We start from the raw sequence: 26,557 nt of genomic DNA, 5'->3' as shown, positions 1-26,557 counted from the left end.
GAGAGAGAGAGAGAGAGAGAGAGAGAGAAAGAATCAGAATGCCTTATTGGCATTGCATGTGTCACATACAACGAGATTACTGTGTCTCTCCATTTAAAAGAACTTCAAACATTCACATACTCATACTTTTTACACTCCCTCCCTCCCTCCCCAAACCCCCCCATGGATTCACATTTACATAAATTAACACTGTCTCCCACCCCCCCTCCTTCCCCATAACCCGCTCCCGAGACAGAGTTCAGGTCCAAGATTGTTGATGGGTAAAAGCTGATTGATTGATTGATTAATTGATTGATTATTGATTGATTGATTGATTGATTGATTATACCTTTAATAATCCTTTACAGGAAATTACAGTGCCACGACAGCTTCAAGACAGACATAACACCACACATTTCCTCAAATAGCTTCCATACTTAACAAGTTAAAATACAAGTTAAAATACAATTAATGAAAAAAAGTGCAGTTATTTATGCGCATTATATAACCTTATAGCAGCTGGTAAACAGGACTTCCTATGTCTCTCAGTTTTGCACATTGGTGCAATCAGTCTCTGACTGAAGATGCTGCTCTTGATCACCTTCAGGGCATGGAGTGGGTGAGTGGGGTTGGTCATTATTGAACCCAGTTTGTTCAGAGTTCTGGCCTCTGCCACCTGCTGGACCGTTCGTTGCTCAGCCCCGACCACTGAGCCGGCCTTCCTGATCAGCTTGTCCAGTCTGTTTTGGTCCGTTCTTGAGTCTGGCAGTGCGTGACTTTAGCGACCTGTAGAGTAAGACAGAGAAAGAGAAAGCGAGAGGAAAGACATTCTTGCCATAGAGGGAGTTCAGAGAAGGTTAACCAGACTGATTCCTGGGAAGTCAGGACTTTCATATGAAGAAAGACTGGATAGACTCGGCTTGTACTCGCTAGAATTTAGAAGATTGAGGGGGGATCTTATAGAATCTTACAAATTTCTTAAGGGGTTGGACAGGCTAGATGCAGGAAGATTGTTCCCGATGTTGGGGAAGTCCAGAACAAGGGGTCACAGTTTAAGGATAAGGGGGAAGTCTTTTAGGACCGAGATCAGAAAAACATTTTTCACACAGAGAGTGGTGAATCTCTGGAATTCTCTGCCGCAGAAGGTAGTTGAGGCCAGTTCATTGGCTATATTTAAGAGGGAGTTAGATGTGGCCCTTGTGGCTAAAGGGATCACGGGGTATGGAGAGAAGGCAGGTACAGGATACTGAGTTGGATGATCAGCCATGATCTTATTGAATGGCGGTGCAGGCTCGAAGGGCCGAATGGCCTACTCCTGCACCTACAGTATTTTCTATGTTTCTATGAGAGAGAGAAAGAGAGAGAAAAAAGAGAGAGTGAAAGAGAGAGAGGGAGAGAGCGAGAACATGTTTTTATATGTATCAACATCATACTGCTCGCATTATCAATCATCATCAAGGAACGGGGATGGGCACATTTTTGAACAAGCGCTGGTCCATGGGAAAGCCTGCGAGAAAGAGAAAGAAAGAGAGAAAGAAAGAGAAAGAGAGAGAGAAAGAAAGATAGAAAGAGAGAAAGAGAGAACAGGGAAGGAGAAAGAGAGAGAGAAAGAGAGGGGGAGAAAGAGAGCGAGAAAGAGAGCGAGCGAGAGAAAGAGAAAGAGAGAGGGGGAGAAAGAAAGGGAGAGGGAGAGAGAAAGAGAGAGAGACAGAAAAACAGAAAGGGTGAAAAGGAGAGAGAAAGATAATATATATATATATATATATATATATACTAGACCAAGTGCAGACCCGTTGGGTCTGTTCCCCCAACGTGCGGTTGTGGGGGGGGGAGGCGGCATGCAGCATCACACACTCTAACTATCCCCCCCCCCCGCACTCACGCTAATTACCCCCCTTGATATTATATTAATATTATTAATTTGCTCCTTTTACCCCATAACCACCCTATCTACTGACGCATAGCCCCCAACTTGCAGTCACATCTAGAGAGGGGGGGTGTGGGGGGAAGAAAGAAAGTGAGGGCAGAGAGAGAAGGGGCAGAGACACAGAGAGAGGGGCAAGAGGGAGAGGGGGTGGCGAGGAGGAGAAGAGGGAGGGTGGGTGAGAGGGGAAAGGTGGGGGTGGAGGGGAGGAGAGAGGGAGGGTGAGAGTGAGGGGGAGAGAGGGGGGGAGAGGTGAGGGGAGAGGGGAGAGGGGAGGGGGGAGTGGGGAGGGGGATTGGTGAGGGGAGGGGGAGAGGTGAGTGGAGGGGGAGAGGTGGGGAGCAGGCAGGGTGGAGGGAAGGGGGTAGGGGTGTGTGGAGGGGAGGGGGGTTTAGGGGAGGGACGGTGGGGGAGGGGATGGAGGGGTGGAGGGGGAGAAAAAGAGGGGAGAGAGAGAGGGGGGGAGTGGAGAGGAGAGGGGGGAGAGGAGAGGGGGAGAGGAGAGAGGGGGAGAGGAGAGGGGGGAGAGGAGAGGGGGAGGGGGGGGGAGAGGAGAGAGGGGGAGAGGAGAGGGGGGAGAGGGGGGAGAGAGGAGAGGGGGGAGAGAGGAGAGGGGGGAGAGAGGAGAGGGGGGAGAGAGGAGAGGGGGGAGAGAGGAGAGGGGAAGGGGAGGAGAGGGGGGAGAGGAGAGGGGGAGAGGAGAGGGGGCAGAGGAGAGGGGGGGGAGGAGAGGGGGGAGAGGAGATGGGGGAGAGGAGAGGGGAAAGAGGAGAGGGAGGAGAGGGGAGAAGAGGAGAGGGGGGAGAGGAGAGGGGGATGGAGAGGAGAGGGGGTGAGAGGAGAGGGGGGAGAGGAGAAGGGGGAGAGGAGAGGGGGGGAGAGGAGAGGGGGGGAAGAGAGAGTGCCTTTTTATTTCAACCCAAACGCCCCAAACAACCATTTGCAGGCAGTGCTTTTTTACTTTAACCATATTTTCATTTTCAAACCACATTAAGGGTACTTACTCACAGTTGTGTGAACATGTGTTCAGTGTTATTCACAGCTGAGAGAAACGTGACCCTCTGCCTTCCTCCAGCTTGCAGACTAATTGAGGCACACCACTTCCTCGTTTTATAGTCCATCCCCCCTGCCGCCAGCGAGGGCAGCAGAGAGAATGGGGAATTTATGTTTGCATACTAATCTCTTATGTGGGACCTTGTCGAAAGCCTTCTGAAAGTGCAGATATAACACATCCACTGGTTCTCCCTTATCCACTCTACTAGTTACATCCTCAAAAAATTCTATAAGATTTGTCAGACATGATTTACCTTTCATAAATCCATGCTGACTTTGTCCAATGATTTCACCACTTTCCAAATGTACTGCTATGCCATCTTTAATAACTGACTCTAGCAGTTTCCCCACTACCGATGTTAGACTAACTGGTCTGTAATTCCCCGTTTTCTCTCTCCCTCCCTTTTTAAAAAGTGGGGTTACATTAGCTACCCTCCAATCCTCAGGAACTACTCCAGAATCTAAAGAGTTTTGAAAAATTATCACTAATGCATCCACTATTTCTGGGGCTACTTCCTTAAGTACTCTGGGATGCAGCCTATCTAGCCCTGGGGATTTATCGACCTTTTATCCATTCAATTTACCTAACTTCCGGCTAACCTGGATTTCATTCAGTTCCTCCATCTCATTTGACCCCCGGTCCCCTGCTATTTCCGGCAGATTCTTTATGTCTTCCTTAGTGAAGACAGAACCAAAGTAGTTATTCAATTGGTCTGCCATGTCCTTGTTCCCCATGATCAATTTACCTGTTTCTGACTGCAAGGGACCTACATTTGTTTTAACTAATCTTTTTCGCTTCACATATCTATAAAAACTTTTGCAGTCAGTTTTTATCCCTGCCAGTTTTCTTTCTTAATCTATTTTCCCTTTCCTAATTAAGCCCTTTGTCCTCCTCTGCTGGACTGAATTTCTCCCAGTCCTCTGGTAGGCTGCTTTTTCTGGCTAATTTGTATGCTTCATCTTTTGTTTTGATACTATCCCTGATTTCCCTTGTTATCCACGGATGCACTACCTTCCCTGATTTATTCTTTTGCCATACTGGGATGAAAAAATTGTTGTAGTTCATCCATGCAGTCTTTAAATGCCTTCCATTGCATATCCACCGTTAACCCTTGAAGAATCAATTGCCAGTCTATCTTGGCCAATTCACGTCTCATACCCTCAAAATTACCTTTCTTTAAGTTCAGAACCCTTGTTCCTGAATTAATTATGTCACTCTCAATCCTAATGAAGAACTCAACCATAGAGTGAAAGAGAGAGAAAGAAAGTGAGAGGGAGAGAGGGGGAGAGAGAAGGAGAAAGAGAGAGAGCGAGAGAGGGGAAGATAGAAGGAGAAAGAGAGAGAGCGAGAGAGGGTGAGAGAAGAGAGAGATGTTTTTATATGTATCAACTAGACTAAGTGGGACCCGTTGGGTCCCAGCTTCACACAGGAGGGCTGGTCCCCCAATGCTATATTCCACCTCTGCACCAATTCCAATATTGCTAGCCAGTGGGGGGGGGGGGGGGGGGGTGGGGGTTCTGGAGCGCTAGTATGTGTGTGGGTCAAAGAACTAGTTTCTTGATGGCTAGTATGGACATTGTGGGCCGAATGGATTCTTGGGCTGGCACCTCAGTCACTCTGGCCGGGCAGCTCAGTCACTCTGGCCGGGCAGCTCAGTCACTCAGGCCGGGCAGCTCAGTCACTCAGGCCGGGCAGCTCAGTCACCCAGGCTGTTGTGCGCTGAAGGGACTGGTTTCCAGAGGGCTAGTATGGACATTGTGGACTGAATGGATATTTGGACTTGCAGTTCAGTGAGTCATGGCTGGTGGGCTGGCAGTTCACTAAATCATGAGTGGTGGGCTGGCACTTCAGACACTTACAGCTGGTGGGCTGGCGTGTCACTTACTCATGGGTGGTGGGCTGGCAGCCCAGTCACTCACGGCTGGTGGTGGCAGTTCACTCAGTCACCCCTCCTCCCTTCACCCCCCACTCTGCTCCATGCCATTCCCCTCCCCAACACACATTCAGTCTATCTCCCCTCAAACTCTGCACTCTTAGTGGCTCTCCGACAGCGCAACCAATCCTGCCTATTAGGTTACAATTGTGATGAAGAGCACGCAGGCATGGCAAGTGGAAAAAGGCTTTATTAAAGTTTAAAATGTGAATTACTTAAAATATAACAACAATTTAAATATTAAAGATGAGATTTATTAAGTTCTTTTTTGTTGACTCTTTTGCTGTGTTCTGCTGCTCACTGCCTCTTGATAACATTTTGCTTTTGATATTTAAAAAAAAGACATTATTAATATAGAGAGATTAAGCCGTCAAATTTTGAGAATTTATCTCAAAAGTCATCATGGAGTGCAGGCCGCAAGTCCAACCTCACAGCACTCCAAACCAATTTCACAGCATTTCAAGCAGAGTGCACACACATACACACCCACACACACATACACACAGACACACTCACAGACACACACACACAAAGACACTCACACACATGCAGACAGACAGACAGACAGACAAACACACACAAAGACACACTCACACAGAAATACACACAAACACAAAGCCACACACACATTCACAAACACGTACACACACTCACACAGACACACACACACTCACACTCACACAGATACTCAAGACACTCACACAGACACACACTCACAGACACACATACAGACACACAGACAGACACTCATACACAGAGACACAAACACTCACACACATACACAGACACTCACACACACACTCATACACAGACACATACCCACATACACAGACACACACACTCATCCACAGACACACACACTCATCCAGACACGTACACAGAAACAGACACCCACTAATACACACGCAGACAGACGACGCACACACACATTTTAGAAGCAATAGAGACCCTTTTTGCAACTTTTTTAGAACCAATAGCCACTTTTTGCAAGCATTTTAGAACCAATAGCGACACTTTTTGCAAGCATTTTAGAACCAATAGACACTTTTTGCAAGCATTTTAGAACCAATCGACACTTTTGCAAGCATTTTAGAACCAAAATACACATTTTGCAAGCATTTTAGAACCAACAGACACTTTGTGCAGCCATTTTAGAACCAAAAAAGACACTTTTTGCAAGCATTTTAGAACCTACAGACACTTTTTGCAGCCATTTTAGAACCAAAAAAGACACTATTTGCAAGTATTTTATAACCAAAAGACAATTTCTGCAAGCATTTTAGAACCAATAGAGACACTTTTTGCAAGCATTTCAGAACCAAAAGAGACATTTTTGCAAGCATTTTAGAACCAATAGGCACTTTTTGCAAGCATGTTAGAACAAATAGATACATTTTTTGCATTTTAGAACCAATAGAATCTTTTGCAAGCATTTTAGAACCAATAGAGACACTTTTTACAAGCATTTTAGAACCTATAGAGACATTTTTTGCAAGCATTTCAGAACCAATAGACACCTTTTGCAACCATTTAAGAACCAATAGACATTTTTGCAACCATTTTAGGAATTGACACTTTTTGCAAGCCTTTTCGAACCAATGGACACTTTTTGCAACCATTTTCGAACCAAAAATACTCTTTTTTGCAAGCATTTTAGAACCTATAGCCACTTTTTGAAAGCATTTTAGAACCTATAGCCACTTTTTGAAAGCATTTTAGAACCAATAGACACTTTTTGCAAGCCTTTTAGAACCAATAGAGACACTTTTTGGAACCATTTTAGAACCAATAGAGACACTTTTTTGCAAGCATTTTAGAAACAATAGACACTTTTTTCAACCATTTTAGAACCAATAGCCACTTTTTGCAAGCCTTTTAGAACCAATATCCACTTTTTGCAAGCATTTTAGAACCAATAGCCACTTTTTGCAAGCATTTTAGAACCAATAGCCACTTTTTGCAAGCATTTTAGAACCTATAGAGACACTTTTTGCAAGCATTTCAGAACCAATAGAAACTTTTTGCAACCATTTTAGAACCACTAGACAATTTTAACAAACATTTTAGAACCAATAGCGACACTTTTAACAAACATTTTAGAACCAATAGACACTTTTTGCAGGCATTTTATAACCAATAGAGACACTTTTTGCAAGCATTTTAGAACCTATAGAGACACTTTTTGCAAGCATTTCAGAACCAATAGAAACTTTTTGCAACCATTTTAGAACCACTAGACACTTTTGCAACCATTTTAGGAATAGACACTTTTTGCAAGTCTTTTAGAAACAATAGACACTTTTTGCAACCATTTTCGAACCAAAAATACACTTTTGGCAAGCATTTTAGAACCAATAGACACTTTTGCAAGCATTTTAGAACCAAAATACACTTTTTGCAAGCATTTTAGAACCAAAATACACTTTTTGCAAGCATTTTAGAACCAATAGAGACTTTTTGCAAGCCTTTTAGAACCAACAGACACTTTTTGCAGCCATTTCAGAACCAATGGACACTTTTGCAAGCCTTTTAGAACCAACAGACACTTTTTGCAGCCATTTTAGAACCAAAAAAGACACTATTAGCAAGCATTTTAGAACCAAAAGACAATTTCTGCAAGCATTTTAGAACCAATAGAGACACTTTTTGCAAGCATTTCAGAACCAAAAGAGACACTTTTTGCAGGCATTTTAGAACCAATAGACACTTTTTGAAAGCATGTTAGAACAAATAGAGACACTTTTTGCAAGCATTTTAGAACCAATAGACACCTTTTGCAAACATTTTAGAACCCATAGAGACGCTTTTTGCAACCATTTTAGAACCAATAGAGACACTTTTTGGAACCATTTTAGAACCAATAGAGACACCTTTTGCAAGCATTTCAGAACCAATAGACACCTTTTGCAACCATTTAAGAAGCAATAGACATTTTTGCAACAATTTTAGGAATAGACACTTTTTGCAAGCCTTTTCGAACCAATGGACACTTTTTGCAACCATTTTCGAACCAAAAATACTCTTTTTTGCAAGCATTTTAGAACCTATAGCCACTTTTTGGAAGCATTTTAGAACCAATAGAGACACTTTTTGGAAGCATTTTAGAACCAATAGACATTTGTTGCAGGCATTTTAGAAAGAAAAGACTATTTCTGCAAGCATTTTAGAACCAATAGAGACACTTTTTGGAAGCATTTTAGAACCAATAGAGACACTTTCTGCAAGCATTTTCGAAGCAATAGACACTTTTTGCAAGCATTTTAGAACCAATAGACACTTTTTGCAAGCATTTTAGAACCAATAGAGACACTTTTTGCAAGCATTTTAGAACCAATAGAGACACTTTTTGCAAGCATTTTAGAACCAATAAACACTTCTTGCAAGCATTTTAGAACCAGTAGACACTTTTTGCAACCATTTTAGAACCAATAGAGACACTTTTTGCATGCATTTTTTAACCAATAGCGACACTTTTTGCAAGCATTTTAGAACCAGTAGACACATTTTGCAAGCATTTTAGAACCACTAGACACTTTTTGCAAGCCTTTTAGAACTAATAGACACTTTTGCAAGCCTTTTGGAACCAATAGACACTTTTTGCAACGATACAGACCATCTCCATTTTGTTTTTCCGGAGAGAGAGCAGGTGGTTTCACAGGCGAGGGAGACTGGACCAATGTCTCTGGAGACGAAGCAGGAAACTGTGGTGACAAAGATGGAACAGACGGAGGAGCTGTTGCAGGCATGGGTTGTTGCATTGGCAAAAGCATGCGTGTGCCACTTGACACAGACGGAAGTGAACTTGTACGATCTGGATAATACAGAGGAAGAACTGGCTCGTTCACAGGCAGGATGTGTTGCCTGTTACGTCTGTAAGTGTCGCCATCAGCACTAACGATATATGAGCGTGGCTCCGAAGCAATTCCGGAAGTTACTCCAATACGATCGTGGCCTTTGTCAGTCTGTAAGCGAACCACCTGACAAAACAAAACAATGTATATTTATAAAATCTAAATATGTAATCACACCCAGAGACACCATTCTGTTAAGTTCACTTTGAACACAATCCCGTATAGCGTGGGGAATCTTATAAGCTGGACGAACAACTGGGATTGCCTCAGGATCAATGGTAATCGTTTACCTGACAGGCAACTTGCCCAGCTTGTCGTTAAACAGACCTTTGTATTGTGTTAGAATTTGATGTGTAAAATCACAGTCTGTAGTCAGAGGACAGAAAAAAGGGCTGAAAGTAATCAAACCTATGTCTAGGCATGCATCTGCACCCAGTAGGGATGGTACATTCTCACGTACCATGTAAAAATCTAGGATGTGGGCACGTGAGTTGAGATGGCAAGGTAACTCAACTTGGCCAATAGGGTATACTCGAGTTCCAGCAAACGAGACAAGTGATGCTGCTGTAGCAAATAAGGTTTCTGTGTTTTTCAGCTTCTGGAATACAGCCAAATTTATGACGTTACAGCGCGCATCCACTTTGAGATAAAGGGTTTTGCCATTAATGAGCAATGCGACCTTGGGATCTAGCTGTTGGTGCACTGAATTAGACAAAGCATCAATCTCTGCACTTTCGGCTGCTGTTTGTACATACATGGGAACTGAGTGTGAGAACTCCGAGATTAAACTTTCATCATTGCTGAGCAAATTGTCTCATTTGAAATCTGTTACTACGTGATCGACAACACTTAATGAAGTGGTTTCTTTTGTTGCAAAATCGACACAGTTTTCCATACGTAGGGCAATGGTCACAAACTGCGGCATGTGAACCCCTGCAGTTAAAGCAATTGTCAATTAATCTTAGCTTGCTGACCGGCACTTGAGATAAACGAGGAGAAGTTTGATAAGATATTCTGGCAGCATTAATTTCACGAGCAGCAGAGTGCCCCAAGGTTTTAGTGTGAGCATTAGTCAATTCAGCTATGCGACAGTGGTTTTCAACAGCCGCTAAGGTCATGTCAACTTCCCGAAGTAATTCATCGCGTAATTTATCATTCAATATACCATGGATCAAGCGATCGTGAACAAGAATATCTTGAATATCTCTGAAATCGCATCGACTAGCGACTCAGTGCACTCATGTATAACTCAACCGGTTCTCCTTGTTTTTGACACATTGAGAAAATTTTATGATGTTCAATGCTCACATTGATTTGTAACTCACAAAATTATCGGAATTTATGTAGGAGACATTCAGGGTCACGCATAGACTCCGCAGCAATAGGGTCACCATTAGCGTCAACTCCAGCTGGTGCATAGTGAAATCTTCTGGCACGTCGAACAGCCTCTGTGCCTGCCAAATTAAGAAGGATTGATGCACAAAGAGCAGGATCAGCCGTGGGGTATGCAGCATCAATGTAGATAGAAAGATTATCTTCAAACACATGATATCGTTCTGAAAGATCTGCATCAAACACCAAGATCTCTGGTTTCCTGAGAGCATAAGCCATTGTATACAGTAGAAAAATAACAAACTAAGATAAAAACAATAGAATTAATTGAGGATAGGTCCGTACACTCTGACACCATGTTGAGTGTTGACCATACAATAACAGAAGCCTTACACGATTATAAAAATCCAAAGATTTTATTAAGTATATAACAAGCATGACTACACACTTGCATGTTCTACTTACACTAAAGGAATCCAGCAAGCAGAGATAACGGTAAAGCTAGTGGGCGTAACAACAAAAACATGACTCATGAAATGAGTGACACTAATCTGATTTTCATTTCATTTCATTTCCATTGCCATTTCAGTTTCAAGCACAGGGCAGGCTAAACAACTCATCTCATTTTCATTTCATTTCATTTCCATTGCCATTTCAGTTTCAAGGACAGGGCAGGCCAAACAACTCATTTCATTTTCATTTCATTTTATTTCATTTCCATTTCCATTTCCGTTTCAAGCACAGGGCAGGCCAAACAAGTCATCTCATTTTCATTTGATTTCATTTCCACTGCAATTTCAGTTTCAAGCACAGGGATGGCCAAACAATTCATCTCATTTTCATTTCATTTAATTTCCATTGCCATTTCAGTTTCAAGGACAGGGCAGGCCAAACAACTCATCTCATTTTCATTTCCATTGCCGTTTCAGTTTCAAGCACAGGGCAGGCCAAACAACTCATCTCATTTTCATTTCATTTTATTTCCATTGCCATTGCCATTTCAGTTTCAAGCACAGGGCAGGCCAAACAACTCATCTCATTTTCATTTCATTTCATTTCCATTGCCATTATGTTTCAAGCACAGGGCGTGCCAACAACTCATCCCATTTTCATTTCATTTCCATTGCCATTTCAGTTTAAAGCACAGGGCAGGCCAAGCAACTCATCCCATTTTCATTTAATTTCGTTTCATTTCCATTGCCATTTTAGTTTCAAGCACAGGGCAGGCCAAACAACTCATCTCATTTTCATTTCAGTTCCATTGCCAATTCAGTTTCAAGCACAGGGCAGGCCAAACAACTCATTTTATTTTCATTAAGGGCAAACAAAACATTTATTGCAAGTACATTGCAGACTCACAGTTCAGTAGACTCACTGTTCAGTTGACTCACAGCAGAATCACAGTTGTGGCCTCTCCCTCGAGTTCTTCCAGAGTGACTGACTCACGTCCAGGCATCCGGGGTTTTATAGCTCTGCCCCCCCCCCTCTCCCCCGGAAGGGGCGTTGCCGTTATCATGGTGATTGACAGGCGAGAGGACCAATCAGCTGATCTCAAGATTTTTAAACATTCATAACTTTTCATCGATCGGAAAAATCCTCGGGGCTGCATCAGCGGAGGTCAGTGGGTGCCTGATAGGCGCAGCCAGTGGTGGTGGAGGAGGCAAATATTATCGTAGCATGGAAGAGTCGTTTAGTCGCAGGTATTGAAGTGATAAGGCTCATATGGAGGCAAAGGAGATTGGTTTAACTTGGCATCATGTTCAGCACAATAATTGTGGGCCAATGTGCAGTTCGATCGCATCTACGTTGATGGCATCAATGTCGAGATCGTCAAAAGCTTCAACATCCTAGGAATAAATATCACCAGTACTTTGCAATGAACCAGCCATGGAGAAGCAGCAATACATAGAGGTACCTACTAGAGAAGGGGGCAGTGCTGGACCTCCTGTTAGGAAATGAGACAGGTCAGGTGGCAGAGATATGTGTTGGGGAGCACTTTGGGTCCAGTGATCACAATACCATTAGTTTCAATATAATTATGGAGAAGGGCAGACTGGACCAAGGGTTGAGAATTTTGATTGGAGAAAGGCTAACATTGAGGAGATGCGAAAGGATTTAAAAGGAGTGAATTGGGACTTTTTGTTTTATGGGAAGGATGTAGAAGAGAAATGGAGGACATTTAAAGGTGAAATTTTAAGAGTACAGAATCTTTATGTCCCTGTTCGGTTGAAAGGAAATAGTAATAATTGGAATGAGCCATTGTTTTCAAGGAAAATTGGGCACTTGGTTCGGAAAAAGAGAGAGATCTACAATAATTATAGGCAGCATGGAGTAAATGAGGTGCTTGAGGAGTATAAAGAATGTAAAAAGAATCTTAAGAAAGAAATTAGAAAAGCTAAAAGCAGATATGAGGTTGCTTTGGCAGTAAGATGAAAGCAAATCCAAAGGGTTTCTACAGCTATATTAATAGCAAAAGGATAACGAGGGATAAAATTGGTCCATTAGAGAGTCAGAGTGGACAGCTATCTGCAGAGCCAAAAGAGATGGGGGAGATATTGAACAATTTCTTTTCTTCGGGATTCACCAAGGAGAAGGATATTGAATTATGTGAGGTAAGGGAAACAAGTAAAGTAGCTATGGAAACTATGAGATTCAAAGAAGAGGAAGTACTGACACATTTGAAAAATATAAAAATGGATAAGTCTCCAGGTCCTGACAGGATATTCCCTAGGACATTGAGGGAAGTTAGTGTAGAAATAGCAGGGGCCATGACAGAAATATTTCAAATGTCAATAGATACGGGAATGGTACCAGAGGATTGGCATACTGCGCATGTTGTTCCATTGTTTAAAAAGGGTTCTCAGAGTAAACCCAGCAATTATAGACCTGTTAGTTTGACGTCAGTGGTGGGCAAATTAATGGAAAGGATCCTTAGAGATAATATATATAATCATCTGGATAAACAGGGTCTGATTAGGAACAGTCAACATGGATATGTGCCTGGAAGGTCATGTTTGACTAATCTTCTTGAATTTTTTGAAGAAGTTACTAGGGATATTGATGCGGGTAAAGCGGTAGTTGTTGCCTATATGGACTTCAGTAATGCCTTTGACAAGGTTCCACATGGAAGGTTGATTGAGAAGGTTCAATTGTTGGGTATTAATAATGGAGTAGCAAGATGGATTCAACAGTGGCTGAATAGTAATAATTGGAAAGAGCCATTGTTTTCAAGGAAAATTGGGCACGGTTCGGAAAAAGAGAGAGATCTACAATAATTATAGGCAGCATGGAGTAAATGAGGTGCTTGAGGAGTATAAAGAATATAAAAAGAATCTTAATAAAGAAATTAGAAAAGCTAAAAGCAGATATGAGGTTGCTTTGGCAGTAAGGTGAAAGTAAATCCAAAGGGTTTCTACAGCTATATTAATAGCAAAAGGATAACGAGGGATAAAATTGGTCCATTAGAGAGTCAGAGTGGACAGCTATCTGCAGAGCCAAAAGAGATGGGGGAGATATTGAACAATTTCTTTTCTTCGGGATTCACCAAGGAGAAGGATATTGAATTATGTGAGGTAAGGGAAACAAGTAGAGTAGCTATGGAAACTATGAGATTCAAATAAGAGGAATTACTGACACATTTGAAAAATATAACAATGGATAAGTCTCCAGGTCCTGACAGGATATTCCCTAGGACATTGAGGGAAGTTAGTGTAGAAATAGCAGGGGCCATGACAGCCCAGCAATTATAGACCTGTTAGTTTGACGTCAGTGGTGGGCAAATTAATGCCAGAGAGTAATGGTGGATGGCTGTTTGTCAGGTTGGAGGCCGGTGACTAGTGGGGTGCCTCAGTGATCTGTGTTGGGTCCACTGTTGTTTGTCATATACATAAATGATCTGGATGATGGTGTGGTAAATTGGATTAGTAAGTATGCAGATGATACTAAGATAGGTGGGGTTGTGGATAATGAAGTAGATTTTCAAAGTCTACAGAGAGATTTAGGCCATTTGGAAGAGTAGGCTGAAAGATGGCAGATGGAGTTTAATGCTGATAAGTGTGAGGTGCTACATCTTGGCAGGACAAATCAAAATAGGACGTACATAGTAAATGGTAGCAAATTGAGGAATGCAGTTGAACAGAGGGATTATGAATAACTGTGCATAGTTCCCTGAAGGTGGAATCTCATGGAGATAGGGTGGTAAAGAAAGCTTTTGGTGTGCTGCCCTTTATAAATCAGAGCATTGAGTATAGAAGTTGGGATGTAATGTTAAAATTGTACAAGGCCTTGGTGAGGCCAATTCTGGAGTATGGTGTACAATTTTGGTCGCCAAATTATAGGAAAGATGTCAACAAAATAGAGAGAGCACAGAGGAGATTTACTAGAATGTTGCCTGGGTTTCAGCAACTAAGTTACAGAGAAAGGTTGAACAAGTTAGGTCTTTATTCTTTGGAGCGCAGAAGGTTAAGGAGGGACTTGATAGAGGTCTTTAAAATGATGAGAGGGATAGACAGAGTTGACGTGGATAAGCTATTTCCATTGAGAGTAGGGAAGATTCAAACAAGAGGACATGATTTGAGAATTAAGGGACAGAAGTTTAGGGGTAACATGAAGGAGAACTTCTTCACACAGAGAGTGGTAGCTGTGTGGAATGAGCTTCCAGTGGAAGTGGTGGAGGCAGGTTCGATTTTATCATTTAAAAATAAATTGGATAGGTATATGGACGGGAAAGGAATGGAGGGTTATGGTCTGAGTGCAGATAGATGGGACTAGGGGAGAATAAGTGTTTGGCATGGACTAGAAGGGCCGAGATGGCCTGTTTCCATGCTGTAATTGTTATATGGTTATATGTTATATGGAAGCTATGGGCAAGAAAGCGCCCCAACGCCTCCACCTCCGTAGGCTTAGGAAGTTCAGCATGTCGCCAACAACTCTCTTGGATGCTGCAAGGTGGCACCCGAATGTAGCACAACTCTGCTGGTTTTCCAAAAGAGGATCTGTTGCACTCGTGCATAGTATGATTGGACTGGATAGCATGCAGAACAAGATTTTCACTGTATCTCTGTACACATAACCAAAAATAAACCAACTGACAACTTCTACAGAAGCGCCATCGAAAGCACCTTAACAGGATGCATCTCAAGTTGGTTTGGGAACCAACCTTCCTTCCATTGACCCCATTTATACCTCACGCTGCCTCGGCAAGGCCAGCAGCATAATCAAGGACCAGTCTCACCCCGATCACTCCCTCTTCTTCCTGTCTCAATATAAGCGGAAGTTTGAAAATGCACATCTCTAGATTCAGGGACAATTTCTTCCCAGTTCTTATCAAGTAACTGAACTGTCCTCTCATGCAGTGAGGTTCTGACATCCCATCTACCTCATTGAAGACGTTTGAACGAACAGACATTATGGGACCTGATGTTACATTTTTTCCGTTATCTTTGCACTTTGGACGGCTTGATCATATTGATGTAATGTATTTTTCTTGACTGGACAGCACACAAACAAAAGCTAGCACTCTATCTTGGTACAAGTGAAAATAACTAAGTGAACTAAACTATTATTTTATGTTACATGTAAAGCGTTCAGGAATTAGCTACCAAAGATGGCTTGGGCGGCAGTAAAGAAATGAGCAGACCATACAGAGATTTTGGTATGGCCGCCCAATTGAATTGTGCAGTTGTGTCATTTTGACATGCGATATTTCGATAATCTACATTTGGATTTTAATTTGGAGGCGTTATGAGAGTTTCATTAACTGATGGGAAGCGTCAGTTTAATTGCTGGGTAAGAAAGTTGTTGGGGACATGCTGAACTTCCTACCTTCTAATGAGGTAGAGGCGTTGGTGTGCTTTCTTACCCATAAGAAAATGATCAGTAGAATTAACACTACAATCCATGGTCGCAACCCACACTCTCTCTTTCTTCACAATAGTCGGCCACGTGTCCTGAGAGGGTTCCTGAAATTTGGAATTGTTGAAGGAAACGGACGGTAGAACGTCATCTAAATAATGTCAAATTGAGAGAGTGGTCTGAAAGTGTTTGAATCATATCCAGGGGCGGATCTACTATGAAACTAATGAAGCTTAAGCTTCAGGGCCCCTAATCCCGGAGGGGCCCCAGAAGCGACTTTAGTCCAGATATTCTTCCGATATAAATCGTAATTCCGATTTTTTTGTTTGAAATTAATCTGATTTTTCACCTCGACTAAATCCCTCGTCTCGACTAAACTTCACCTCACACTGAAACCTCAACTCACTAAACCTCGCCTCGACTAAACCTCCCACCACACACACACAATCCCCGCCTCGACTAATCGCCACTTCTCTCCCGCTCCCGCAGGGAGGGGTTGTGGCTGCCGCGGGCGGGGGAGCGGGACTCAGGCTTGACGTCAACGTCAGTGCTCGTGCGTCCCTCCCCACCCACTGGTTCTCTCAGGCAATGCGCCTGCGCCGCACTCAGCCCCGCCCCACCTGGTCGGAGTCGTTCCGTTCACGTGAGGTGAGATTTTCCAGCATCTGCAGTTCCTTCTTAAACACAGGTGTTAGGGGAAGTTTGGTAGTGAGGCATCGTCGAGGCGAGGGAGTTTAGTGAGGCAAGGGGATTAGTCGAGGTGTAGGTGAGGAGAAGTGAGCGTAGGTGAGGTGAGGAGAAGTGGGTGTCTGAGCTCAGGAAGGGAGACCGAGGTGCTGCTGAAGCAGTTGAAACCACGACCTTCTGTTCCACAAATTCACAACTCTGGGTGAAAACGTTTTTTTCTCATCTCAGTGCTAGGCGAAGAGACATTTCAGGTAACCTATTTTTTGAAAAGATTGTTTTAGCTGTATGAGGCCATTTCTTGAAACATATAAGATTATTAAGGGTTTGGACACGCTAGAGGCAGGAAACATGTTCCCAATGCTGGGAGAGTCCAGAACCAGGGTCCACAGTTTAAGAATAAGGGGTAAGCCATTTAGAACGGAGATGAGGAAATACTTTTTCACACAGAGTTGTGAATTTGGAATTTTCTGCCTCAGAGGGCGGTGAAGGCCAATTCTCTGGAGGCTTTCAAGAGAGAGATAGATAGAGCTCTTAAAGATAGCAGAGTCAAGGGATATGGGGAGAAGGCAGGAATGGGGTACTGATTGTGGATGATAACCCATGATCACAGTGAATGGCGGTGCTGGCTCGAAGGGCCGAATGGCCTCCTCCTGCACCTGTTGTCTATTGTTTATAATATATATATATATATATTTTGGGGGTTATTTTACTCCTTATATGTTAGAAAAATTCTAAGGTTCTGTTATGTAAACTACCAGCAGAAAGCTTGAGAATCACTTTCAATTTATTGAAAGTGCATGAGCTTCAGAGGGCAATGCCAGGGGCCTAGTCAGCCTCCTGGACCACCGGCCAATACTTCCTACTTTTTTTTCTGGAGGTGAATATCATGCTTAGTCCACATTGCTTAAAAATGTTGGGTCTACTGTATGAGAAGGGTTTTAAAAAATAATAATAATATTTATAATATAGTGTCATACAATACAAAATAATAGTTTAAATAACAATTAAAAGGTTATTCAAGTATCATGTGGGCTTGCCATAAACGAAAAAACGCTCAAATTAAGCATGTTTCATTCTAAATATTTTTAATATAAAATACTTATAAATAATTTAAAACACTATTAAAATTTATGACAGAAATTTAAATTTGTGGTGATCTGTCGTGGAACAACCCCATTGAAGAAGATAACAGGGGTTAGCTAGACCTTGTTGCTGGTTGCGAAGGGGCCACCATTACAGTTCAAGCTTCAGGGCCCCAAAAATGTAGGTCTGCCGTTGATCATATATTGTGCCCGTAAGATGCTTCCAAATCTCAATCTTTTCTGTCTTCGGCATTTCCCGTCCTTCCGGGTCCTCTTTTAAATTTTTCAACTGAATATAATTCAGCACAGCACGTAGAAACATGAAAAATGAGGCCATTCGGCCCTTCGAGCCAACACCGCCATTCATTGTGATCATGGCTCATCGTCCCCAATAAATAACCCGTGCCTGCCTTCTCCCCATATTCCTTGATTCCACTAGCCCCTAGAGCTCTATCTAACTCTCTCTTAAATCCATCCAGTGATTTGTCCTCCACCGCCCTCTGTGGCAGGGAATTCCACAAATTCACAACTCTCTGGATGAAAAAATTCTGGACTCGCCCAACATCAAATCAAATCAAATCTTTATTGTCATCTTGCAAAGCAACAGTTGTACAGTGCAAAATGAGAAGACGTTTCCCAGGGAATACCGGAGCATCACACATAAAACATATTCACACATAAATAAAAACAATCCAGTCCCGGATAAAAACAGTAGGAATAGTTTTTAAAAAAGTGCAGATATTAAACAACAACAATAAAATACAAGTAAAAACAGTCATAACTTGTCCAGGGCAGCTGATTCAAGTGGCCAGTGTCAGAGTTTGTTATTAAAGTGTCAGTGCATAAAAAGCAGCAGAATCAGGTGGAGTGACTGTTTAGCAGCCTCACAGCCTGTGGAAGGAAGCTGTTTAGCAGTCTGGTTGTCCGGGCTTTGATGCTGCGGTATCTCTTGCCTGATGGCAGGAGATCCAGGTGTGTGTGTGTGGAGGAGGTGCAGTTTGTCCTTTGCAATGCTCAGTGCTTTTTTCAGGCAGCGACTCTGGAACAGTTCTTGCACAGAAGGAAGGGAGCATTGGGAACATTTTTCCTGCATCTAACTTGACCAGTCCTTTTATAATTTTATATGTTTCTATAAGAACCCACTCATCCTTCTAAACTCCAGTGAATACAAGCCTAGTCTGAAGAAGGGTTTCGACCCGAAATGTTGCCTATTTCCTACGCTCCATAGATGCTGCTGCACCCGCTGAGTTTCTCCAGCATTTTTGTGTACCTTCGATTTTCCAGCATCTGCAACTGCAGAAGAACCTCTTTACTCCTATACTGAAATCGTCTTGTTATGAAGGCCACATTCCATTAGCTTTCTTCAATGCCTGCTGTACCTGTAAGCCAACTTTCAGTGACTGGTGTACAAGGACGCCCACGTCTCGCTGCACCTCGCCCTTACCTAACCCAACTCCATTAAGATAATAATCTGCCCCCTTGTTTTTGCCACGAAAGTGGATAACCTCACATTTATCTATATTATACTGCATCTACTACGTGTATGGTCGAGTGTTGCAATCTTATTTTGATCTTGTTTTCAAAATCTCTATTTTTAGCTATGTTGAAACCTCAATGTCCCAGTGGAGGTACCGAAGTGTATAAAAAATATGGAAACGAATAGTCTCCATTTTTACCCGGGAAGATTGCGGGACACATCATTCACGATAGAAGATGGTGCACATATATTCCCGTGTGGAGAAAATATTGTATATGATCATTGCCATGACAGGAGTTACCGGTAAGTGAGCGCTGCACTTCACGTTGTTAAACTCTGTGTGTGAATGTATCATGAAAACGATAAAACTGCAGATCAACTCACAATTATTTCGGTTTTGACCCAATGTGAGAGGACTCGGACATCCTCATAGAACTAATCGGAAAACAGAAATCAATTGAAAATTAAAGGAAAATAGTATAAAATAGTTGTAAAACAAATAATCTGACTGAAAGTCAATAAATCCACGAAACTGAAGGTCTGCATCCCAGAATACTCAAGTTAAGAGAGTTTTATTGTCATGTGTCCCAGATAGAATCATGAAATTCTTACTTGCTGCAGCACAACAGAATATGTAAACATAGTAAACTGTATACGATATAATAAACGTGAGAGAAAAAAAGTTCTGTGTGTATATATACACACACATACTCACAAGTACACACACACACATATATATATATACACATACACACCTACTCAAAATACAAACAAACAATGGTAGTGCAATAATAATAATAATAATAATAATAGTCTATTGTATTTCAGAACCTATTTGAGGTTCTAGCCTTTAATCGGAGACCGTGCATGTAGTAGATACATTGCCTTCCAGATTTTGATTATAGAATGTTTGCAAGTTGAAGTTGCGAAATGTAACGCCACGACAAAAAGGGGAAGGAGACAGGAAAGTGTGTAATTAAAGACACATTCACCATAGAGCAGCAGCAGGGGCAGTGTAAGTTACAGATGGTAAATGTCAGGTGATTAGAATAAAGCTACAGCCGGCGTTAACGTGGATTTCTGACAGGACCATCTTTTTGAAAAACAAACTGAAGTGTTCCATTTGAGTGTTTTGCTATTAGAATTGACAAAAGAGTTCTGTTGTTCATGGACTTTCTAAAGACTTTTGATGTATTGTAGTTCCCTATGAGACGATAATGTGTAAAATGAATTCATATAACTGATGCGACACATTATTCTGGATTGGAAATTTTGTTGGCGTGAGTGGAAATGAATGGTTTGTTATTGGGTAGGTCATAGAGTCATAGAATGATACAAGATACAAGATCAAGATACAAGATACATTTATTCGTCACATGTGCCAGATGGCAGTGAAATGAGATTCCCATACAGCCATTCAATAAAAAATAAAGGACACAACACATGATAGAATTTAACATAAAACATCCCCACACAGCAGAATCTGAGTTTCCCACTGTGTGGGAAGGCACCAAAGTCAGCCTCTTCCTCCATTGTTCCCCGTGGTCAGGGCCTCACCGTGCCCTCCGCAGTTGCCGCTACGGGCGGCCCGATGTTCAGGCCCGCTCGCCGGGGTGTTGTAAGTCCGACGTCGGGGCTGCGGGACGTCCTCAGCGGCGTGGACACAGAGTCGGCCCCCTCCTACCGGAGTCGGCGGCTTCCAAAGTCCGCAGGCTGCGCCGGGTGAAGACTGCTGCTGGCGGCCCTCTGCAGGGCGCCAGGACTCCACGATGTTGTTCAGCGCCGCCCGCGTTGGAAGCTCTCCGCACCAGAGCTCCACGATGTTGGAGCAGCGGCTCAACGCTCCGGAGCTCCAAACGGCGACCCAGGTAGGCATCGCCCGCTCCGCGGTGACTCCAGCGCTGCGCCGCCGCTGTAGCAGCCCTGGTCCGGTACTCGGTCCCCGGCAGGAAAGGCCGCTCCGATCCACCAGCGAGGTGGGGGGCCGAGGACGCGACTCGGAGAAATGGTCGCGTCCCCGCCAGGAAGAGACTGGGAAACGGTTTCCCCCTTACCCTGCCCCCCTCCCCCACATAGTAAAGTTAAAGTTTCCCCCAACACAAGACTTTAGACTAACTAAAAATTTTTTAAAAGATTGAAATAACAGACCAGTGCAGCGCCCCTAGTGGATACAGTGTGCAAACAGACCCTTCGGCCCAAGCCGCCCACACCGGCCGACAATGTCCTAGCTACACTAGTCCCACTTGCCTGCGCTTGGTACATATACATCCAAACCTGTCCTATCCATGTACCTGTCTAACTGTTTCTTAAAAGATGGGATAGTCCCTGCCTCAACTACCTTCTCTGGCAGCTTGTTCCATACACCCACCACACTTTGAGTGTAAAGGTTACCCCTCGGATTCCTATTAAATATTTTCCCCATCAACTTGAACCAATGTCCTTTGGTCCTCGATTCCCCAACTCTGGGCAAAAGACTCTGTGCATCTACCCGATCTATTCCTCTCATGATTTTGTATACCTCTATAAGATCTCCCCTGATCCTCCTGCGCTCCATGGAATAGAGACCCAGCCTACTCAACCTCTCCCTTTAGCTCACACCCTCTAGTCCTGGCAACAGCCTCATAAGTATTTTCTGAACCCTTTCAAGCTTGACAATATATTTCCTATAACATGGTGCCCAGAACTGAACACAATTTACTGTGTAGGTCCTGTCCTTGTTGGGCGTCCCAAAATACAACACCTCACACGTCTCTGTATTAACTTCAATCAACCACTCCTCCGCCCACCTGGTCAATCATCCAAATCCTGTTGCAATCATTCACAACCATCTTCACTATCTGCAAAACCACTAACTTTTATATCATCAGCAAACTTGCTCGTATTGCCCTGCATGTCCTCATCCAAATGATCACGCTGGAGACTAGGGTACTCAGTGGGCGATTCGTCGTGATCCAGCTTTCACGGTATAGGGGGGTTGCACGTAAGTTCACTGGGTCAGAGGGCTCGACGCACGGAGCCGCTCAATCCATCCGGAGGACATCCGTCACTTCCGGTATATGTTATTAATGCTAGAAACGCGTACTTTCCTACCTGTTAAAAACCGCCAAAATGTTGAAGTTTTGCGCTGAAAAAAATTGTGGGAGTCGGGGTAAATGTGAGAGACATGTACCCAACTTCAGAATTCCAAACGTGAAGCGAAATGAAGGTATAGAGAAGCGAGAACTGAAGGGATTACAGCAGCTAAAGTGCTTGGTAAACATTGGCCGTGCAGATATCGGAATTGAAAATATTGGGGATTATCGCGTTTGCTCACTGCATTTCATCAAGTAAGGCATTATTTGTGTTTTTTCTTGATTCCTTTGGTACCTAAAAATTCTCAGCTGTAAATTTTTCTTCAGATGCGTTTTCATTTTGTATGTAAAAACCCACTTGGGAACCATGGGCGATTAAAAAAATTACAGCCATATTTATCACTTCTGAAACTTTTTAGATGCCAAAGGAATCAAGAAAAAACACAAATAATGCCTTAGTTGATGAAATGCAGTGAGCAAACGGCCAATATTCGCCAAGCTGGCTGTTGTTGTCCCTTCAGCTCTCGCTTCTATCTACCGTCATTTCTCCTCACTTTTGGAATTCTGAAGTAGGCTAAATGTCTCACACGCTTATCCCGATTTCCATAATTATTTACAGCGCAAAAATTGACAATTTCAGCGGGTTTTAACGGGCCTGCTACGCTGGAAACAATGGTAAGTGCCTACCTGCAGTACATCGCGTGTAATCCATTTGGAGTAGCGTAGCAACAGTATGGGTCGTGACCCGACTGCCGTGAAACCTCCCTATAGATTAGTATCTTGGCTGATGGAAGTGAAAGTAATATATATCAGTTCGCTTTCGGCACAGAATGGATGAGGTTGGAAGCTTCGATTCCATTTAAATGAATGTCAAGCAAGTGGATGTAGTAGTTTAAAGCTGGGACCTGTGAATGCATTCCTTTTCAAGCAGTGGATGGAGTATTATTGAAGTAACAATTGCATAGTTCTTAATATCCAAAGGGCCCCCGAAAAAAAGCAGCAAACAGTTAGGAAGGCAAATATACTTACTTTACAGGGCACGCTTTCATCCAATGCAAGGGGTATTGAGTACAGGACCAAATTTGAAAGATGTCTCTCTGATACAATGAAGCCATGTTTGGAATGTTATCTGCAACTCGCCTTTGCTTTCTCAGATAGGATGATGTTATCGTCATGGGCCGGGAGCAGGATGGATTTGTAGCCGTGTCATATGAACAGTGAGGCTAGTTATAACGAGGCGCGTGTTAATTTCAGGTTGTAGAAAAAGAGGACATTTCATTTTAAATGGCGCTTTGTGCAAATGCTGTTAGGGCCGGATATGTTGCAAGCGTGGATGGTGATCCCTCCGCTAGCTAGGGGTGTTCGTGAGCGGGTTAACGTGGACTCGGACGTGACGGTCTCGGAATAAGGAAAATACAATTACAACTGCGATCAGGCCAGTTACAATTCCTTCTCGCAGTTCTGGATATGAATTGTGGCCGGGTAGGTGGAAAAGCTCTAGGGTCTAGGCGATGGTTAGATTTAACGATGAGGTCGAAAAATATCAAGACATGGAATAAATTAATGGATAGGGAAGTGAGTGGAAGCATGAGATGATGAGAGGGAATCGCCCATGATAGCACTGATAGCTGATGCAGCAAGGGGCAACATTTAGTTTAGTTTAGAGAGACAGCGCAGAAACAGGCCCGCCGAGATTCTCGTATACTGGCAGTATCCTACACACTTTACAATTTTTTATCGAAGCCAATTCCGTACATGTATTGAGTGCGGAAGCAAACCGGGGCGCCCGGAGAAATCCACGCGGTTACAGGGAGAACGTACAGACAGCACCCGTGATCAGGATTGAATTCGGGTCTCTGGCGCTTAGACAGCAACTCCACCGCTGCGCCACTGTGCAGCCCTCATTATTAAGTCACAGCGGATCAGAACGGATCTGTTCTAATCTGACGTGGGTTGATTTTGCAATCTTCATCCTGTTACCAACAGCACCATATGCGAACTGACCAACGATATACATTTGTGTAGTCCAAATCGGCGTCTCAGTGGAAGAGAAGTGTCAGATCATGGCAAAAAGCAGCGCTGAGAAGATGGTGACTCCTCTACACTCCCTCAGAGTCCAGTGCAGGCGGCTCTCTGGGAAGTTATTTTAGAGGGAGATGTACATTGAGACATTGACTGATTACTCTTACTATCTGTAGCCAATAACCGTGTGAGAGCCTGTCAGAGTAAGATGGTGCGGGCCGGTGAATACTGTCCCTGTAATAACAGCGAGAATCATCGGAACCAGCAGTTCTCTTCCCATCCGTTCTGATCCGGGATCACTCCTGGTCTCGGATAGTTTCATCAGAGGCAGCCTGCGCCATTATGTGCGTTCAGGGTGCGAACTCCCCGGCCGCACCTCGGCTCAACAACAATAAGAAACAACAACCAGCCTTCGAGCCTGCTCCGCATTGGTTTGTCCATCTCCCGTAGCTCTTGTTTCCAGCGCTGTTCCCATATCACCAGATGTCGGGCGGTCATTTGGATTTCTGTTCTGAAAAAACCCCAATGCCTGAGCACAATGATGGGCAACCCTTCTCTCCAGAAATGCTGCCTGTCCCGCTGAGATGCTCCGGCATTTTGTGTCTCCCTTTGACATGAGACGTTTCCTCGTCATTTGTCAGAATGGTGTCCCCCCTTGACTCAAATGAATTCAAGAATCCTTGAGCGGAGAAGTATCCTCCTTGTAACTGGCCTCGTCAATATTGAGGAACGCTGTAATTTTGGATGATATGTCTTTGTGCTCTGCAAATTCTGGGCAACAGGGGCCCATCCTACTCAATCTCCTCGATGCAATGTCGCAATTGCCTGACGGTGAACCGGGCATCGAACCATCATCCTGCGGTAACCAGTATATGCACCTGTATCAACCGAGCAACGACCAACTGCCCACTACATCAATATGAAAGACTCGTGTCGAGGATAACTGGAGCCTGGGTTGGGGGTTGTTTCTATCGACATTAAAATGTCTCTGCCTCCTTAATGCTGACTTTTAAAAATAGAGTATACGTTCAGACCTAGAAAGTATTTACTCAGTAATTGCAGTTTATTTTCCCTTCTCTTTCCACAGTGAATTTAGTGGCGATTCCGATCCTGTCCCGGGGAAAGTGCGGCCTCTCCACCTGCACCACTCGCTACCTGGTGGCCATGGCAGCGGCCGATCTACTGGTCATTATTTTTGAAATTATTTTGTATCAAATCAAATATCATTACTTCTCCGTCAGTTTCCTGCATAGGACGCCCCTGTGCAGCGTGTGCCGCGTGCTGGCGTGTGTCGCTATAGACTGTTCTGTCTGGTTCACCGTCACTTTCACCTTTGATCGCTTTGTCGCCATTTGCTGCCAGAAGCTGAAAATAAAATATTGCACCGGGAAAACTGCGGTTACGGTTCTGGCGACAACCGGCGTTCTGTTCTGTCTGAAAAACATCCCCATCTACTTCACATATGGACCGAAGAAAATTGGCGACAACGTTCCGTGGTTATGCGCTCCGAAACCGAAATACTTCAATGAAAACGGTTGGGTTACATTTGATTGGATCGATACGATTTTAAACCCACTCCTTCCTTTCTTTGTAATCCTGCTGCTCAACGCTCTGACAGTCCGACACATTTTGGCAGCCAATCGGGTCCGTAATAAGCTCAGAGGTCAGAGTAAAGGGGAGAAGCGCAGTGACCCGGAGATGGAGAGCAGGAGGAGGTCTGTGGTGCTACTGCTGTCTCTAACCGGCAGCTTCAACCTCCTGTGGCTGACATATGTTGTGAATTTTTTCTATTATCAGGTGTCCGGAACAATAGTTAACCCCAATGAAGCCGAATACACCTTTTCCCAAGTTGGGCGGATGCTGGGTAACGTGAGCTGCTGCACCAACACGTTTATTTACGCGGCCACTCAGTCCCGGTTCAGGGAACAGGTGACGAGGGCGCTGAAATATCCGGCCACATTAGTGGTCCTGGTTATTGAGAGAGTCGGCTCCTTCTCACAACGGTAGGCAGCCTCGTCACCAGCTTACCATGCTTATCACCTCGACACCAGCTTGCCATACTTACCACCTCGTCAAGAAGACACTTCGGGTTAAGGTTCGGGTCCCCACGGGAAGGCCCATCATCTCCACGTAAGCTGCTCTGTCCCCGGCTCGCTCTGATCAAGCCCCATGGTTTCATTGATCTAACACCGACAGACACGCTGCCTCCATTTCCACCCACCCACCAACCCCCAGCACCCTCCCCCTTAAACACACGCGCAAACACACACACACACGCAGATACACACACAC

General features: G+C 43.7%; 1 protein-coding gene across 1 annotated transcript in view; it reads left to right on the top strand.

The window, feature by feature from the left end:
• The window catches only part of LOC116991088, a 65,464-nt gene extending 39,192 nt beyond the window's left edge, over window positions 1-26,272 (top strand). The window contains exon 12 of the mRNA XM_033049440.1: window positions 26,063-26,272. Coding sequence (XP_032905331.1) covers window positions 26,063-26,272 — 210 coding nt within the window. The remainder of the gene's footprint in view (window positions 1-26,062) is intronic.
• Window positions 26,273-26,557: the final 285 nt, after the last annotated feature.

Source organism: Amblyraja radiata, chromosome 32 (assembly GCF_010909765.2).
Source record: "Amblyraja radiata isolate CabotCenter1 chromosome 32, sAmbRad1.1.pri, whole genome shotgun sequence".
NCBI lineage: Eukaryota > Metazoa > Chordata > Chondrichthyes > Rajiformes > Rajidae > Amblyraja > Amblyraja radiata.
This window is presented reverse-complemented; position numbering and strand designations above follow the sequence as displayed.